Source organism: Colletotrichum graminicola (genome assembly GCF_000149035.1).
Source record: "Colletotrichum graminicola M1.001 genomic scaffold supercont1.28, whole genome shotgun sequence".
Taxonomy (NCBI): Eukaryota; Fungi; Ascomycota; class Sordariomycetes; order Glomerellales; family Glomerellaceae; genus Colletotrichum; species Colletotrichum graminicola.
Window position 1 is genome coordinate 514,253 of NW_007361032.1, and position 17,672 is coordinate 531,924.

The 17,672-nt window shown below is 55.5% G+C and overlaps 4 protein-coding genes across 4 annotated transcripts; 1 reads left to right on the plus strand and 3 right to left on the minus strand.

Annotated features, from left to right (window-relative positions):
* Positions 1-196: 196 nt before the first annotated feature.
* GLRG_07137 (uncharacterized protein) lies at positions 197-1,062 on the minus strand (the record flags this gene model as incomplete). Its single annotated transcript, XM_008097822.1, has 2 exons — positions 197-784; positions 1,009-1,062. 2 exons carry the CDS (start codon positions 1,060-1,062, stop codon positions 197-199), a joined length of 642 nt encoding a protein of 213 aa, XP_008096013.1.
* Positions 1,063-4,805: 3,743 nt separating this feature from the next.
* Positions 4,806-7,802, minus strand: GLRG_07138 (uncharacterized protein; the record flags this gene model as incomplete). Its single annotated transcript, XM_008097823.1, has 1 exon — positions 4,806-7,802. One exon carries the CDS (start codon positions 7,800-7,802, stop codon positions 4,806-4,808), a length of 2,997 nt encoding a protein of 998 aa, XP_008096014.1.
* A 6,123-nt stretch (positions 7,803-13,925) lies between these two features.
* Positions 13,926-14,661, plus strand: GLRG_07139 (uncharacterized protein; the record flags this gene model as incomplete). The annotated part of the gene is made up of 2 exons (XM_008097824.1): positions 13,926-14,120; positions 14,296-14,661. The coding sequence occupies 2 exons, from the start codon at positions 13,926-13,928 to the stop codon at positions 14,659-14,661; spliced, it is 561 nt and encodes a 186-aa protein (XP_008096015.1).
* Positions 14,662-15,366: 705 nt separating this feature from the next.
* On the minus strand, positions 15,367-16,247 carry GLRG_07140 (uncharacterized protein; the record flags this gene model as incomplete). The annotated part of the gene is made up of 2 exons (XM_008097825.1): positions 15,367-16,099; positions 16,159-16,247. 2 exons carry the CDS (start codon positions 16,245-16,247, stop codon positions 15,367-15,369), a joined length of 822 nt encoding a protein of 273 aa, XP_008096016.1.
* Positions 16,248-17,672: the final 1,425 nt, after the last annotated feature.

Sequence of the window (17,672 nt, forward strand, 5' to 3'; positions counted from 1 at the left end):
TCCTTATCGTGTCATTACGTGGTATCTTTTCTCGTTCTCATTCTCGTATTTTGTTTGCTGTTTGCCATGATTTGATTCGGTTGCTCCGCCCTCCGACCCCCTATAAAAAATAAAAATAAAAGTCCAAAATTTGCATGGGCCTTCCCTCCTGGACGATGGATGCACGCATCGCAGAGTTGGCCCACGGCGTGTGCTCTTAGACATAGACACGGCGGTGCGAGTGGGAGCTGCGACGGCTGCGGGAGCGATGGCTGTGACCGCGGCTGTGGCTGTGGCTGTGGCTGCGGTGGTGGTGGTGGTGGTGGTGGTGGTGGCCGTGGTGGTAGGACTTGCGCTCGTACCTCGAGGAGAGGTGGTCGCCGTGCAGCCAGGCGAGGACGGCGGTGAAGAAGAAGAGGATGGTGTTGATGATGCCAAAGACCCACGAGGCCTTGAGCATGGCGCAAGGCTTGTTCGTGAAGAGGTTGAAGCGCGGGCCCGAGACGAAGATGAAGCCGGGGAAGTTGGCAGACCAGGTGCCGTTGCGGGCGAGGTTGGAGCAGCTGACGTAGTTGATGCCGCGCAGGTACCAGACGCCGGCGATGAAGGCGCCGACGAAGGCGAGGTCGATGACGGCGACGAAGAGGGCGTTTGTGCTGCTGCGGTGGTAGCTGAAGAGGGTGACGATGGCCCAGGCGAGGGCGAGGACGGAGACGATGAAGAGGACGAGGATCGAGTTGGGAACAATGAAGTTGGACTTGACGAAGCCGTCGACGAACCAGGCTAGCATGCCCATTGTCGGGATCTGTGTGTATCGTGTAAGCGGGGTTTTCTTCTTTGTTTCTTTGTTTCCTTGTTGTTTGTTTTTGCTTTTTTATTCATTCTTCTCTTTCCATTTTCATCTCGCGCGCCAGTGTAGTACGGTACGTGGGCGACGAGGCGGCGAGATGGCAAGGCTGAGATGAAGGACAGAGATAGAGACCCCGACAGAGTGAGAGAGAGAGAGAGAGAGAAACAGAGAGCGCTTACCAAGGTGATGATTTGCAGGAACCGGGTCGCCGTGAACAAGACGGCGAACAACATGGTGGGCGGTTTAGCCTGGGCGGCTGCGCACGTTTCCCTGGCTGGTTGCTACGTGTGTGAATGCGACGAATGCGACGGTATGCGTCGGTGTGGTTGCGCGCTTTGCGATGGCGATGTCGCGATGCTGTTTTGCTGTCGAGGGCGAGTGAGTGATGGAATAGAGTACGACTCTTTTCTCTCTCTCTTACTTTTGGCTTTTTTTCTTCCCTCCAGGGCAGACAGACAGACAAACAGGCTGTTCAGACGAATCCGGGCGGGTGGTTGGGATGGGGAGGGTAGTTAAATAAACAAGTACGAGGTCACAGGTGTGAGTGCGTGAGTGAGTGGGTGGGTGAGAGTGGATGGGCCAACGAGTGAGCTCGAAGCAGAAACAGAATCAATGCAGGTCGGGTGTTTGGCCCCTTGGGTCAGCAAGTCATGGCATGGCCAGGCGGGTTAGCAGTCGTAAGAAAAGCAAGGCAAGGCCGTCGTCAACCCCCCCCTCCCCCCAAAGGTCCAGGTCCAGGTCCAGGTCCAGGTCAGGGTGCAAGGTGCAAGGTGCAAGGCGGTAATACCTAATTACTCGGTGAAGACGTGACAGGACGGGATGGGACGGGATGGGATGAGATGGGACTGGATTGGGTGGTGAGCAGTGAGCGATGACGATGGGGGGAACCAACCCGGCTCTGCCTCTCATTGCGTAAACGGGGTGGTTGGGCTGGATCGCAGTTATGGATGCTGAAGCAAGGCGAGGAGATGCAGCGTAGCATTCAGCGGACTAGGTAGGTAGGCAATGGGTATTTGACAAGCATGCTTCCTTTCTCTCCGTATCGGGTGCGGATACTTCTGTTTCCCTTGGCGTGGTGCAGATGCGATCCTGGAGATGGTGGCATCGAAGAAAAGCTAGGAGCTTGGGTACGTAGTAGGGGGAAAAAGAAAAAGCAACCAGCACAGCACAGAGAAGGTGGCAGGGGTGGTTCCCAGTTTCTCTCCTCCCCAATCCTTTCTTCCTCTCTCATTCATTCCCTCTCTTTCTGTCTCACTCTCTCCATCACACACACACACACACACACACACACACACACACACACACACACACACACACACACACACACACACACATACACTCACACTTTTGAACACCGGCGATGACATGGCAAAATACCTGATAAGATGGGACGACAACGGAGGGTGTTGCCGACAGCTACTTACCCAGTAGGTACGTGCCCTTCTCTCTGTAAGGTACCTAGCTCAGGTAGGTAGGTACCCGTACCTAGCCTACTATAGGTAAGCATCGTACCCAGCGAGCTCAAGATGGGTGACTCGACTCGAAGAAACAAACGACCAGGAACCACTAGAAGAAAGATCTAGCACCCGCCGAGAAGTCCACTACCCTCGAGCAAACAGGCGTCAAACAATAGCACAGACCAACCGGCCTGAGTGGAAGCAAAAGCCGAGCATATGTCGCAGAGCGGGAGCCCGAGAGCGCCGAGACATGTCTGTTTGTCTATTTTCCTGTCTCTCGGGCTGGAAGGGAAAGAGAAGGGCACGAAGGGGGGAAAAAAAAGGAAGAAGGGCCTTCCCTGTGTCAGTCGCTATGACGTCGGCGATCGACACTCCATTTCTCTATTTCTGGCCTGTCCAGTGCCTGTCAGAGTACAAATACGTACCGCCAGAGCATATGAAATACAGGCATTCCGTAGTAAGGTACCAGGACGGATCGAGGCGTTGTTTGCTTGCCTCTATGCAGCAGCAGCAGCAGCAAAAGGAGGGTGGGTGTTGGTCATCTCACATACGGGCTGTATGGAATGTCTTTCCAAAAAGAAAAAAAAGAAAAAAAAAGGGAGGAATAAAAAGACGCTCATCATGGATGCCATCATCATCTCCAGCCTGCAATCCGGGGCAGACCATGATGTTTCAGCCATCGCCTTCTTTGATGTGCTGGCCGTTGTCTTTGGAGGCGGTGGGTACCCTGGGTACGTACCTTGCTCACAGATTGCACTCTGTTTGTGGATACAGGTATTTTCACGGTCCTCTAAGCCCATCTAAGCTAGTCTCTTTCCTATATTAGTTAGTCCCGTCGGGAGTACTATATTCCATTCCATCACCCCAACATAACCAACTAACCCAGACCCTAACCTAGACGCCAACCATCCTAACCACTAATACTACGCATCTTTAAAAGCATATATAAAAGATGCGTAGTGTTAGTGGTTAGGGTATGGGTTAGGGTCTGGGTTAGTTGGTTATGCTAGGGTGATGGAATGGGTTATTTGGGTGTATTGTGGCGGTGGTGGCGGGTGGGCCGTGAAAATACCGGTAAGCCTGTTTGTCGAAGGAATCCATCTTAATGCTTCTACTGCGCAGCGATCTACCCTTATCTCAGGGAGGTGCTGTAGCGCAGATGGAATGAAGAGATGATTCAATGTACGATTGTTTCCCACGCTGTTTCAGTGTAAAACTACCCGGGAAGACGCGCTAGGTACACAGTCACATTGCGTGTACAAGTCGTACAACGGAGGTAGTCGCGGCGGACTTGGTTAACTACCCGTTTCCCGGCCAGCAGGTCACGGTGTATCTTTATAGAGTACGCTCCAAGAAGGTCCCAGCCAGGCGCACCCAGTCGTCCAGACCAAGAGAGAAAGAGAGAGAGAAAAACAGGAAGGAAGGAGGGGCGTAAAAAGGCAACCACCAACTCAGTCCCACTAAAGATGGTTACAATGCGTTACTTCCCAGCCAGCCAGCCAATACGACACCTCCCCACCGCACCCTTCTCGACGAAAAGCTGAGAATAATCGGGAAGCTACTCTGAGCTAAGAACGGGCTTCTTTCTTCTCTCTCTCGCTCTCTCTCTTTCTCTCCCTCTCCACTCTCTTTCACACACACACCACACATCTCTCTGACCCTCACGTGGATATTCCTCCTTTGACCGCCGCGACACAGAGCAGGTGGAGACGGATGAGGTGGCTGGGAACAACAGCCCATTCCAGCCCGAGTCCCCACGCCCAATCCAGCCGATTGCACAGCGCTGGCCGCGGCCCCACGAGGACGGACTGGACTCCCTTGCCTCCGTCTCCTCTACGCTGCATACAAACATCTAAAACTGTATTCTGGCCCGGGGGAGCCCGCGGGCAGCCGCTCCGCTCTTCGCTAATCATCGGCCCGGTGGGAATCACGTCTCCGAGCCCACTTCTGCCCCCTTCCTTGCCGTGTTAGCTCGCCGGCCCGGGGCTTCTCGTCAAGTTGATCTACGTGTACGGATACAGCACACGTAGATCCGTCGACGACCAATCATCTGTCTACATGCACATTGGCTGAAGGTGCGCCGAATGGATCCGTCACTCTGCTTATGCAACATTGTCCAACCTTGTTTGTTTTGTGTGCCCGTTCTCCGTTCCTGACAGACACGCGCCATCCAATCAATCACATTCAAAAGGTCCAGAGTTGCCGGGTATCTTTCTAGATCATTACAATCATATACAAAAACTTCTAGGTGTCTGTAACGACAACCCTCCCCGGGAGAAGATGGTCAAGGAAAACCACCATCCATCCATCCGCGCGTCAGATCACTCAGATGCCGTGGTTCCATTTCGCTCCATGTTTTCGCCTCCCAGACCCATGTAAATCGTATGATATCTAAACATGCTTCTGTCATCCCATCATGTATTATCGCCCCCTCCGTCTGTCTTGCAATTCTTCTCTCGCTCTTGTCTATCTTGGCAACATGTTCCTGTACGTTTCTGTTCATGCACCAAGCCGTCGTCTCATGGCTCATGGTCGTCGATCACATCTAGGTCAAAGTCCCGAATTCGCGGCGTCATGTTGTCCGTGTCGGACCAGTTCCGCGCCCGCCGGCTGTGTCCGCTGCCGCGCGTGCTCCGCTTCTCCACCACGTCGTCGAGCGCGAGGAACCCTCCCGGTCCCATGAGGTTCCCCGGGAGAGGCGGCAACTGGTCGTGGGGTTTCGGTGCGCTGGACCGCGCATCCCCGCCGCCGCCGCCGCCGCCGCCGTCGTCGCCGCGGTCCATGCCGCCAAAGCTTGTGGGGCTGCGCATATTGCCTGACCCGCTGCCCTGCCCCTTGGCGTTGTCCCGGGACTGTGCCCGCTTCGCGTTGGTCCCCGTTCGGCTCGACGCGGGCGTGCGCACGCTGCTGGCCGTGTCGCTCTCGCTGACGACGCTGTATCCCGACCCGAAGGCGGGCGCGGACCCTGCCGAGTAGACGGAGCGCGTGCCAGGCGTCTGGTACCCGGAGCCCCGCGATGCCGTCGACGGCGGCCGCCGCGAGTACACGGAAGGACGCGTAGGGCCCTGGACGGGGCTGTTGCTGCCCGATCCGCCCGAGCTGTCGGCCCCGCTGTGGTTCGGCGTGTTCCACGTGTGTTGCACCACCCAGCAGTGCGACAGCTCGTGCGACGCCTCCTCCGGCGTGCTGGACCCCCTCCACGGCGGTACCCTGGTGCCTTTGAGGCGGGGGGAAAGATGGTATGGCACCTCGTCCCGGCACCGCACATAAGGGGCGTCGACCGAGACGCTGGCCAGCGTCTGGAGGATGCCGTAGATCAGCACCCACCGCCCGCGCCTGGCCACCGCCGGGTCGACCTCGCCGATGCCGTCGCTCTTCTCGAACTTGACAAACGCATCGATGAGGTCCGACTGCGTAAAGTCCGAGCCCAGTACGTAAATGTTGGTGGCCTCCGTGTACGCCAGCTGGACCCGCCGCTCCAGGGCTCCCGCGCGGCCGCCAGTGTTGGGCGCCGCGCCGCTCTTCTTCTTGAACATGGAAGTCTCCTTGGCCGCCGGCGCCGGGTGGATTGACTCGGGCACCAAGGGGTACGGGTGCGGGATATGCGGGAACCGCAGCTTGTTGTCGAATTCGACCAGGATATCCGTCATGGGCACGTCGGCGTCGGCGTCGAACCCCTTGTCCTTTTCGCTCTGCATCATCCACTTGCGACCCGACCGTGCTTCCGACATGTCCCAGACGATGTCGCGGTTGACCAGGTAGTCGTACAGGGCCCCAAAGTCCTTCTGCAGTGCCTGGGTCACGTCCCTCGTCAGCCACATGTCTTGACCATCCGAGTCCGGCAGGCCCGTCGCCTGCGCCGGCGGCCACGCACCGTGGGCGCGCGCGTAGTGGTTGAAGAGGAACTTCTGCAACCGGTCTGCCGCCGCCTTGGCCGGCCCGCTGACGCCGGACGCCGGCCACATGTCGCCGTACTGGAACTCGGACAGCCGTTCCTCTGCCGCCTGGACGCGGAGCTGCGTTTCGAGGCAGGCCCTCTCCAACAGGGCGCGGGTGATGGGGGTGAGTTCCTTGAAGTCGGCGCACCGCTCCAGCTGGCTGTACATGCCGGCGCAGTGCAGGAAGCTCTCGCGCCATCCTTCCTCCCACCGGACGGCGGAGCCCTCGGACCATGCCAACAGGCTCACGGCGGTCTCCGGGTCGTTGCGGACGTCGTCTATGCCGCGGGCCGACAGGTAGTTTAGGATCATGCCGACGTTGTCCGAGTCCGGGGGCATGTAGGCGTCCAGCCGCATGTGGAGGTCGGAAAGGGCCTGGTGGAGCGACAGGCCGACGAGCGAGGCGTGGTAGAGCAGCGCGAAGACGTTCCTCGTCGTGATGTGACTCCGCAGCTGCTCCGTCTTGCTCATGTTGGGCGGCGCCGGGAAGTACATCTCGTATGAGATCTGCCCGTCGGCCTCGCCGAGGTCTTCGGAGACGGGCGGCGTCGGCTGGCCCCCGCCACGGGTGTGCGGGCGCAGCATGGGTGGCGCGCCCCGGGGCGACGGTGGCATGTAAATGTCCTCCTCTGTGGTGCCCTCGCGGAGCAGCGTGATGAGGTACCTCGACTCGGTCGCCTCGATGATGTGCGACGACAGCCTGAAGGACGGGTTCGGCCGCGGCGCCTGGCCCTTGTGGCCGAAGAAGACGAGGACATCGCCGTTGGGGTCCCAGAGCTCGGGGTCCTTGCGTAGCTTGTTCCACCTCTGGACGGGTCTCCCTGCGCCGATCCACCGCTTGATGGGCGGCGTCGTGGGCACCGGCGGCAGCTTCGCGGCAGGGGGCGGGGAGGTGGGCAGGTCCATCTCGTGATGGCGCATGTGCTGCTGGTGCTGTTGCTGCTGGTGCTGCTGTTGCTGCAACTGCATCTGGTGCATCTGCATCTGCATTTGCATCTGCATGTGGTGCATGGAATCGGGGTTGAAGTGGTCGACGGCGTAGTCGTCGATCGGGGACATTGGGGCGGAGTTGTGGTAGTGGCCGGGTCTCACGGTGGCGACGGACTCGGGGCGGAAGTCGGGCTCCTTGTCCTTGCGCTTGAAGGTGAAGGTCTTGGCCAGGCCCCTCCGCACGTCCTCGCTCGTCTTGTCCAACCTGCTCCGGAGCCCCGACTTCTCGATGCCGGACACGTCCTCGGTCTTGATGGTGGGTCTCCGGGCGCGGGCGTAGGCGAAGTCGTCGAGAGGGCCGGAGGTGCCGTCGCGTCGGCCTCCCTCGCTACTGCCGCTGCCGCTTCCTATGCTCGGGGTACCGGACTTGACGTCGCGAGGTGGCTCCGAGAACTTGAGGAAGCGGGCGTTGGTGGTGCCGATGCCGGTGCCGACGGGCAACGAGGCGCCGGTCTGGGGCAGGGGGAAATCCGGGATGACGAGGTCGTCATGGTCTCCCACGATGCCAGCGGCGTTGGCCCTGGCCCTGGCCTTTTCCTTTTCGGTTTGTGTGATCTTCTTGCGCACGTAGGCGCTTCGGCCTGACATGTTGTTGACGGCGGCGGACTATGTATGGGTTATGGGCTATTGGGGGGGGGGGGGGGGGGGGGGGGGGGGGGGGGGTGACGAGCGTAAGGCGAGGCCGTAGCTCGCAATGAGCCCCCTCTCTCTCTCTCTCTCTCTCTCTTACACGCCAAAGACGAACGGATGCCAGTGTCGTCGTCCACTGGCCCGAGGCGGGGCTGCGCTGCGCTACTGACGTTGTTGGTGATGGTGCGTGACACGACAAAGTTGCACGTGGACGACGAGGCCGGGTGAGTGAGTGAGAGAGTGAGTGAGTGAGAGAGTGAGTGAGTGAGAGAGTGAGTGAGTGAGAGAGTGAGTGAGTGAGAGAGTGAGTGAGTGAGAGAGTGAGTGAGTGAGCGAGGGCGAAAACGAGTGAAGCAAGTACCCTGACTGCAGGCGAGGTGAAGACGAAGGTAGTGATGAGAGTAAATGTAACGATGAAAGTGAGATAAGATAAGACCCTGTCGTCGTTGTTGCCTGCCTGAGAAAATGAAGCCTGCGGTACGTATTCGAATCGGGCAGTTGGAGGAAGGATACGGATACAATGCCTGCGCGATGACTGCAGACGAGCCAATCCGAATGAGAAGCGATCTGACCTATGTGGGCCTCTCCTGCCGTCTATGTAGGTAGGTGTATCCGTAGGTGTGCAGGTAGTTAGTTACCCCAATCAGGTACCTTACATACAATGTACAGGTATGTAGGTAGGTAGGTAGGTAGGTACGGATACTCCGTAGATACCTACCGGTAGGTATGAATCTGGGTACCGAGCCTGGGTATGGGTACCGGGGGAGGGGGGAGCAAGGGCCGCTGTCGCTGTTGTTGTTGCTGCTAATTGCTGCTGTGCCCCGAGCCTTTACCCGTTTTAGGCGTCTTGTGCGTCTGTTGCGCCCGCTGCAATGGGCTGATGCGGCCGTTTCGTTGTCGTCCTTTTCTCTCTCTCTTTTTCTTTTCTTTTCTTTTCTTTTCTTTTTCTACTCCGGCTTCTTTTCCTTCGTCTTTGCCTTTCTTCTCTCTGGGGGGGGTGGTGTGGGTTTCTGGTCAGAGGCTAGAATGTCTGCTTGTCATTCCTCGTGGCTGTCAAGACAATCTGTCAGTTCTGCTACTATTGATTACAAGTACAAGAACGAGACAGCCGCGAGGGAGGGGCTGTGGGGGATTTCTCGGGAATGGGAAGCGAGATTGATATCTGCATGTATGTAATATTCGTGTGAGCTTACTGACCTTCGCAAGGGACCTTCTATCAACGGCGAGAGAATAGATGGTCTGGCGTCCAGGGATCGTGTCGAGGCCGGCCGCTGGCAAGCTGAAAGCTCACACACTAACAGACAGACAGACAGACAGACAGTAACGGCAGCGGCTGGTGTCTGTCTGATATTCCGCTGATGATGGCCAAACCCGATGGGTATATGCGTCGCCTTCGTCAGACTTCGCCGCAGTCTTGCCGCCTTGTTTCGTTTTGTCTTTCGTTTTCTTCTTCTTTTTTTCTTCTTTTATCACCTTCTCCCTCGGGCTCCCTTCGGTCCACCGCTCAGGGCCTTCGTTCCGTGTAGGTTTCGGTTCGATACCTCCGCTTCTTCCGCACTATCCCAGCAAATTGCTTGCCTGGCCGACGCCCGCTCCCATACGACTGCTAGCGCTCGACCGACTCGGTGATTGGGAAGTGGCGGCTGGCGTCTTGGACGAGCTCGTTGACCGTTGCGCGACGATCCTGTCCGCGTAGAGAATAAGAATAGACAAGAAGACTGAAAAAAACAACACCCAGACACACGAGGGCCTAGAAGAAGGAGGTGGGAGAGAATGAGAGAAAGAGAGGTGCGCAATAGAGATTGCCGGCCAACATCAACACACCGTGGAAGCAAGCGGCAGAAGAGGAGGGGGGCACATGTCCCTCAGATAATATCATCTTCTTGCGCGCAACTATCTGAGATACGGATACGTATCTTAGTGTCAGCCAGCCTGACGAGAGAAACGCCCGTTGATCTGTCGGTTGGACCATTCGGATCCAGCCCCCTTACTGAACCGGGAATTCAGAGCCGTCCTCCCCCACAGCTTCGTCCCGTCTGCATACTACCTACCTACCTACACTATGTGCGTCCACAGTAAGCTCGGGGAAGACGCAAGACTGTTGGGCTGCTGCTTTCTTTTCCGTTAGACTTGTCTTGGTCTGCAAACCACCCTGGTATCATCATCGTGTTTCTGCCGTGTACCGAGGTACCCTTCTCGTCAAACCCGGTTGCTTTTCCTCTTGCGCTCTTGGCCCTTCACCTCCTTGGGGTTACTTTGACTCGACGAATGGGGGATGGAGGGGGGAAGGGGGCTTCTGGTGCATCACTTTCAAACTGCACCGCATCGCCTCGCCTCGCCTGGAGCGAAGAGAGTGAGAGGGGGGGCACACCGTCAGACCAGACCAGACAGGCCGACTTTCCTTTTTTGCCTTCTCGGCGCATGCATCAGTTTACCGACGCTGCATCTGGCTCCCAAAACGCCTTTACGTCCAGTCGATGTCGATAGCGACGGCCTGCAGGGGAGGGTCCCCAGCAGCCAGGGGCAGGGCAACGATCGTCCCAGTGGTCGACTGCAAAGGAAGAGTTGTAGGATCACAGCGTAGCACACATACTGGGACCGGAAAGGATCCTGGCCCTTGTTTGGCCATCGACTACGGTAGCTGGGTAAGTATTCACATTGTCTTTTGCTGATTGATCGCATTCGACTCGTCTGATTCGATTGATGGCTTGATTGACTGATTGATGCATATGAATGACATGGCGAATTAGCGCCGGCTCACCAACTCTTGACGGTCCAGAAAACAGAACGCCGCCTCTTCCTTTGCCCGCCGCATTCCCATTTCTGACTTTGTCCCCTCCCTTGGGCCGAGATTGCACATTACATGGCATGGTACCGACGAGTTCAGACTACTATCGCCATAAACAAACTTTGTCAACCACCGGCTCTACCTATCCCAAGCAACGAGCGCGGCAGACGAAACCATGGTTTAGTTTTAATCTCATTTCTTCTGGAAAAGCTCCTATCGCAGATAAAGAAGAATAAAAAGAAAAGAAACGAATCGAAAAGAAAAATGGCCCAGCATTCCCCCCCCCCCCCTCGCGGCGCTGCATATGTCCATCGCGAGACGGGCAGAAAATTGCTTCGTTAAACGCGTAATTACCCGCTTAAACCAACCCTTTGGGTCGTATCCTGGGCATGGGAGGGGAGGGGTCGTCGCACCGCCATACCCCTTGTCACCGGTCCACAATCCACGGGAGAAGACGAAGAAGAAGAAGAAGAAGCCTTCTACCCACCAACCGTTGGCAAAGCACATCTCAATACCTAGATGCCCGGGCAACCCCTCCACGGTGGACGCAACAAGCCCAGTTACGAGACTATCCCAATCTCTTTGCCCTACCTGTATCCCACGTCGGGCGTCTGGAACTCACCATTGCTTCCAACAGAGAAGGTCTTGGACTCTTGGTCAACAAACACACTGTACACCACTAGAAAGCAGATGAAATGGAGAAAGACAAAGAAAGAGAGAGAGAACGAGAGCAAGAGACCTTATCAGTAATCGCCCCTTGCAGCTCCACAAATGCAGGTGAACCTGGCCTTCGTCCTCGCCTGGTCTACACCCTCCGCCGTCCTGATACCTGCCACACGTACCTAGTAATAGTTGAGAGTCTGGCCGACCAGACATCAAAGACAGCGGCGGCCGTTGTGCCCTATCCTGCCTGCGATGCCATGCCCGAATGGCGTCGCCTCCGCGTCGAATTTCCGCTGCACCGCTTCACTGCCTCCATTCAGAAGCTCCTAGCCGACATCGGACCCCCCTCCCCTCCTCTCTCTTTCTCTCTCAGTTGGCGCTGCTGCGACGCCACGCGATGCCATACCTTGTCGTCCGCAATCATTGAGCATCCTAGAGGATTGCTTGTTGACCATCCGGAATGACTAGTGCTACGCCAGGGATCATCTCTCACGCTGTTTTCCCGCGGCCAGACCTACCAAAAGGGTGACGACGGGATCAGCCAGCGGCTTGGCCGTTGGTCGATATCGAGTCTACTATTATAGTCCTACCGTCCTGGCGACACCGACCTGCTGGATTAAGCCCGGAGCTTGGACCTCACGCCATGTGGCGTGAAGTCGGTACGATGGCCCTTTGCGAGTCCACAGCGGTCAGGCCAGCCAGCACACCCCTTCCTTGATCTCGATCAATGTAGGTACCTTGCCGCCTCAGCTTCCGCCGGGCCGATGGCTGGGGCAACCCACAACACTCTATGAATATAGGGGTTTCCTGACCGTCCGAGGCATCACGTCCCCCCGCCCGACGTTTGGTAGGGCTGCCACACTCGGGCTCCTCCTAGGTAGGTACTCTCCCGCAGCAAGGGAGAGATGCTTGTCCCCCTGAAGCTGAGCGCGCCACCATCCATCCTCCGCACAGGCACGACGGGCGTGATGAGGGGTGTCGGAAGAGATCATTTTCATCTTTTCCATGTTAGCTAAACGACCCTGATCAAGCACATGCTGCGCCACCTGTGAGAAACGTGGACGGGGATGGGGATGGCTGGCCGAGCTTGCTTTAACCTTGACCGGCCCGCTCTGCCAGGGTCTTGAGATAACACGCTGCTAACAAGAGCTTGGGGAGGACTTGGCTTTGTCGAATTTTCGTAACGTAATGGATCCAGACCGCTGGGCTCACTCTCCCTCCCAATGCCTTATTCCCCTTGAAGCGTTTGCGCGCCGTCTCATGTGGCTACCGCTACCTGATATTAGCGCCAACGGGGCAAACAACCATGAACCTTGCCCACAGATGGCAGCAGTAGGTACGACGTAGGTACCGTAGGTTCCTGTTCCTCAGTGAACGGGGAATGTCGCATGTCACAGATGCATACTACACTGCCATGGTTTGTCAGCATTTTCAATCAGAACCCAGTTGCTTATTTCGACTCGTTGAAACCGACATGTGTCAGACCGAAATACGCAGCCTGGGCAGTTCCCCGTAAAATCAACAACCCAAGAAACTACCATGGCCTTGCCAAGTTGACGGTCGCCTGGACGCATCCCATCCTCCGCATCATACACCTGCGGCACAGTCGTGACACCCGGGACACCTTCAACTGCGACCTGTCTTCCGTCCTCCTCAAGGACCCAAAGAACCAAGCACATCTAATTTCGTCGGGAAGAAACTGGCAGTTCCTGCTACCAGGACTTAACACTGTGCTACCATATACGGCTTAGCCGGATTCTAGAGTTGCTGGCTGCCGCCGGCATGTCGAGGTTGCCATGCGACACGGTCCTCGGTCTATAATAGCTTCCCTCGAGCCCATGCTACACACGCTTCATTGCTACTCTTGACCTGATCTCTTCAATCTAATCTTCTCTCGTACGTATTGCTATGCCGTCTGGTCCGGCAACCAAGTGCGTTGCCATTCGTGGGCGGGACCCCGGTATTTTCACCTCCAGGCTGTTCAACTCGAGAAGCTTAGACCTGAGGGTTTGCCACGACGGAGCAGCATACGCTTGAAGGGAGGAGCAACCCCATACATCACATGGAATTTGGGATTTGCCCCATTTCCCGACCCCGAATGTCTCCGATCCCTTTCCAAGTTCCAGAGGCGCTGCACCACGGACAGCCTCCCATTATCTCCATCTAACCCTTTCATTTGGTGTTGGCGCATCCGATAAAGCCCCTCCAAGTGGACATAGACCTGGCAGGATGGCTGCGGACAAATTGCCCCTCGTGGGGGAGAATACCAATTGTTCGAAGGGTTTCCATCTCACCGGCATCCCATCATACACTATGGCCGTCCTAATCGACTTGATCATATTCCTCCAATCGTGGTGCCGAGTATATCAATTCCACTGCTCTTTTGGATTCCCCCAACGACAACCTGGTGGCCTTTGTGATGAAGCTTGGTCGACCAGTCCTCACTTCCCTCTGGTAGAGGCATTCGGCTCCCGTTCAACTCTATATTTATTCTATATGGATCGTATCTTTTGCCACCTTGGCCAATGAATCTCCGGCTCATACTATCCCAACCTAACTCATTCTGTTTCGTCGCCATGTGCCCCTATCTCATCTCGCAGCGGTGCTGCTGAGTGGCACCGTCGAGGCAAATGGCAACCCCAGCGCTTGCTCTGGTCGGTGCTGAAGCCATGATCCTGCAGCTTTTCGTCGCAATAACAGTTGTTCGTCACGAGAACAACACCCATTTCTGTTTCAAAACCGGCAGTACAATTCACTTCCGAAAAGCCCCTGGCTTCGTCGGCTTCTGGGCCTACCATGGCTCTACTTTGCTGGCTGGAAGCAAGGTTAGTCTCAAGACAACCATAACCTCTGCTTATAGCATGTTAAAACTTCCTTCTTACTGCTTGCTTTCGTTACTCCGGTCGTCATGTGGACTTCTCAATCGCTGGTCCTCACTATTGGTGGTAGACATAATTGATCGGATGAGTCCATTCCCTACCTTAAGATGAGTCCTTGCAGGCCCCCGATGTCAACAAGGCCGGCATCCAGGATATCATCTACTACGCCGTTTTGTTTCTTGGTGTCCAGAACGACGTCATCGGTTCTGCGAACTCGCTCACGATGGGGTACGGCTTCTGGACCACCAAGGCGCTACCGACGTTGCTTCGAAAGCCGAAGGCCAACGGCCGCTACAATGCTATCGAAGCTCAGCTTACCAAACCCGGTAGTATGTACTACCTCGACTTCAGATCCTTCTGTGAGAACATCTTCCAGGTTCCCTTGAACGTAGCGCCCACCAAGGTCGACGGTAAGCCACTCATCTTCTTCAACGACATTGGATACACCAACTCCCACACCCAATTCCGCAACAATGCCATCTCCTAGCCCGGTGACTAGACCCTGTCTGATGCCAATGACTATGGCCTCAATTGTCATCGAAAGCTGAGTGGTTTGATATTTTGCACAATCTGGGTCTCGGACATACACACAAGAACTTTAAGTTCCCATCTGCGCTAGTCCTTACGTTCCCCTTCTTTTCATGGGACCAGTTGCTTGTTTTACTTAGCGCATGTTGTCAATGCCCCCTCCCATGATGATGATACCAACTTGCGACGACACATAATCTGCCTGCGTATCCCGAGCTTTACTGTGTAACCACTTCAAACAGCTTTGACGAACCCCAATAGGACCCGATCGACTACGTTAATATGACAACTAACCACAGACTGATGGAGATAAGGGCGAAGTAACTCTCGGGGTCCTCGAAGTTGTTGCCATTTCACTCGCATTATAGGGATGTGCCTGGCTAAACCACGCTTCGAGGCCGAGAGAGCCAATTACCAATGTTCGATGTAAAATATGATGCATTACCTAGCTACACTATCCCGGTCTAGAAACCCAAAGACACTTGCTTCCGGAAGTGTACCATTACTAAAGACATTACGATATCGGCCATCCTACTATCCCACCAAAAGCCAGAGCGGAGACGAGCATAAAAGCAAATTATCCACGCTTCCCATTAACGGATTGCAAATATGTATAGGCATGTTACGAGTATAGTCAAAGACCCAAAGGTGGGACGATACTCGTCTATTCGGTCTTCGTGGCGCCATCACGACCCCCGTCAGAACCACGGCGAGGCCTATCAGGGCCACCGGGGCCACGGGGACCGTCCGGACCACGAGGGGGAGGAGGAGGAGGAGGAGGAGCGGCTCCAGGGAAGCTTGGAGGAGGAGGAGGAGGAGGAACGGCTCCAGGGAAGCCTGGAGGAGGGGGAGGAGAAACGGCTGCGGGGAAGCGTGGAGGAGGAGGAGGAGGAACGGCTCCGGGGAAGCCTGGTGGATAGACACCCGGGGCGTCGCGGAAACCGGGACGGGGCTGAACAGGGTAGGGACCGAAGGGGGGGCCAAACGGGGGGCCAAGCGGGGGAGGTGGGCCGTTGATGTCGTTGCGGAAACAATCGCGCTGGCCATCCCGGTTGTCGCCACGTCCATTACGGTCACTATCGCGATCATCGCGGGGCACCCTGCGGTCGCCATCGCGATCACCGTCCTGGCGACTGCGCATGCAGCACTGTCTTCCGTCCCTGTCAAGGCCGCGGTCCTCGGCGCGGCAGTCCTGGATTCCATCGAGGTTGCCATCACGTCCGCCGTTCTTGTCGCCGTTCTTGTCGCCGTTCTTGTCGCCGTTCTTGTCGCCGTTCTTGTCGCCATTCTTGTCGCCGTCTTTCTTAGGCTCCGGGACGGGAGAGGGAGCAGAAGGAGTGGCATCTGGCACAACCGGGGTTGCCTGTCTGCCCATAAGAGCGGGATGGCTTAGAGCGCTGTAAACATATTAGTATAGATTAACTCTAGCAATGATTCCTGCGTCCAATGTACATACCTCTGCTCACGGGTGTCCATGCCAGATGGAGCACCGTTGGCACCCATGGTGGCAGCGACCATAACAATGAGAGACTGGGAGAAACGCATTGTGAAGAAAATGAGTAATTAGGGATGAATATCTTTCGAGAAGCTCGCAGAGAAAGCCTTGGAAGCCCTCGTATGACGGTAAGCTAGTTGCCAAGAGCCTAATAGAAGAGTTGATGTTTGATGAGCGTAATGAGGAAGTGGATTTGAGAGAGAAAGAGCAGCACATTTGACCCTTTAAGTACCCTTGTGAAGTCAATCATGACCATGTAACTCTAGGCAGTTTAGCAACATATTGGTCACCTTCCTCGCCGATGGTGTCGCCTTACAATGCCGGCTTGCTTTCAATAGTTCTGTTGCATCCGACGACACCAACAACAATGACGCCGAAGATAAGTACACATGCTTCAAGTTTTCCAAAACTTTATTATGCCATATGCATCCAGGGTAATATTTGCAGGGACTAGAGTCCATGGACCAACCGCTACCACGCACGCCTTGGTGGCCGTGGCCTTGGCCGTCTGTCGGCACCACCACCGCCAATTCTTCTTGGTACTCGAAGATATGAAGTTGGCGGATTGGCTTTGCGAAAAGTTCTGATATGTCTACTTAGCAAGCTTAAGGAGGAATAACTCCGCGAGCAAGGAAAGGTGGTGCCATGATGCCTCAATCTTTTGCTGCTCTGTTTCGCCTCAGGAGTTCCCTAAGTCAGAGTGTCTACTGGCGTCTTTGTTGCGAATTCCGTCGTAAACCTTTTCTTATTTTTAAGCAAAGAAACATTCGGCATTTTATGCCATGAGGACGTTAGATGCTTTTCTAAGGCTTTGACCAAATATGTGTGCCTATGTTGTTCAGAGGTATCTCTATCTAGCAATGGCGCTATCATGTATACTTCGTTATCATAATTGCCACCGCCGTCTCATTTGGCCGAACTTTTCAAGGGCTGAGACACACAAGCATGTGTCAGCTGCTAACAAATCCCCCCACTGGTTCATACCAATTATGGCGAACACCACCATCACGAGCGAAAGATCACTGCTTGGTCATGTCGCACGTCAACTCCATATTTAGTATTTCAAGGGGAAAAGTTCCAAGCAGGAGACTCCATGCCGGATAGTTGTATCGGAAGCTATTGAGATATCTGAGAATTCACAAAAACGGGCAACCGGTCTTGAAGGTAATACGGTAGAAAACGCATCCCACCTGAAGGTGAAGAAACAAACCTGGCTCTGACTTATGAATGGCATGTCATTATCCGCTTTTCTCTGATTTGGCGATTGATTATTTGAGATTTCATAGTCCCACGAGAAGTGTGTGTGCGTCTTGATTGAAGCAGTGACGAAGTCGCCGTTCATGCAAGTGCCAACCATCTGAATGTCTACAAAAAAAGCTCGCCCGGCCGGGGCAGCCGAGCGATTATTCGATATAGGAAAATAATTTGAAGAGCATTCTCAATGCGTGGAAATGCTTCAGAAAGTTAGCTTGAAG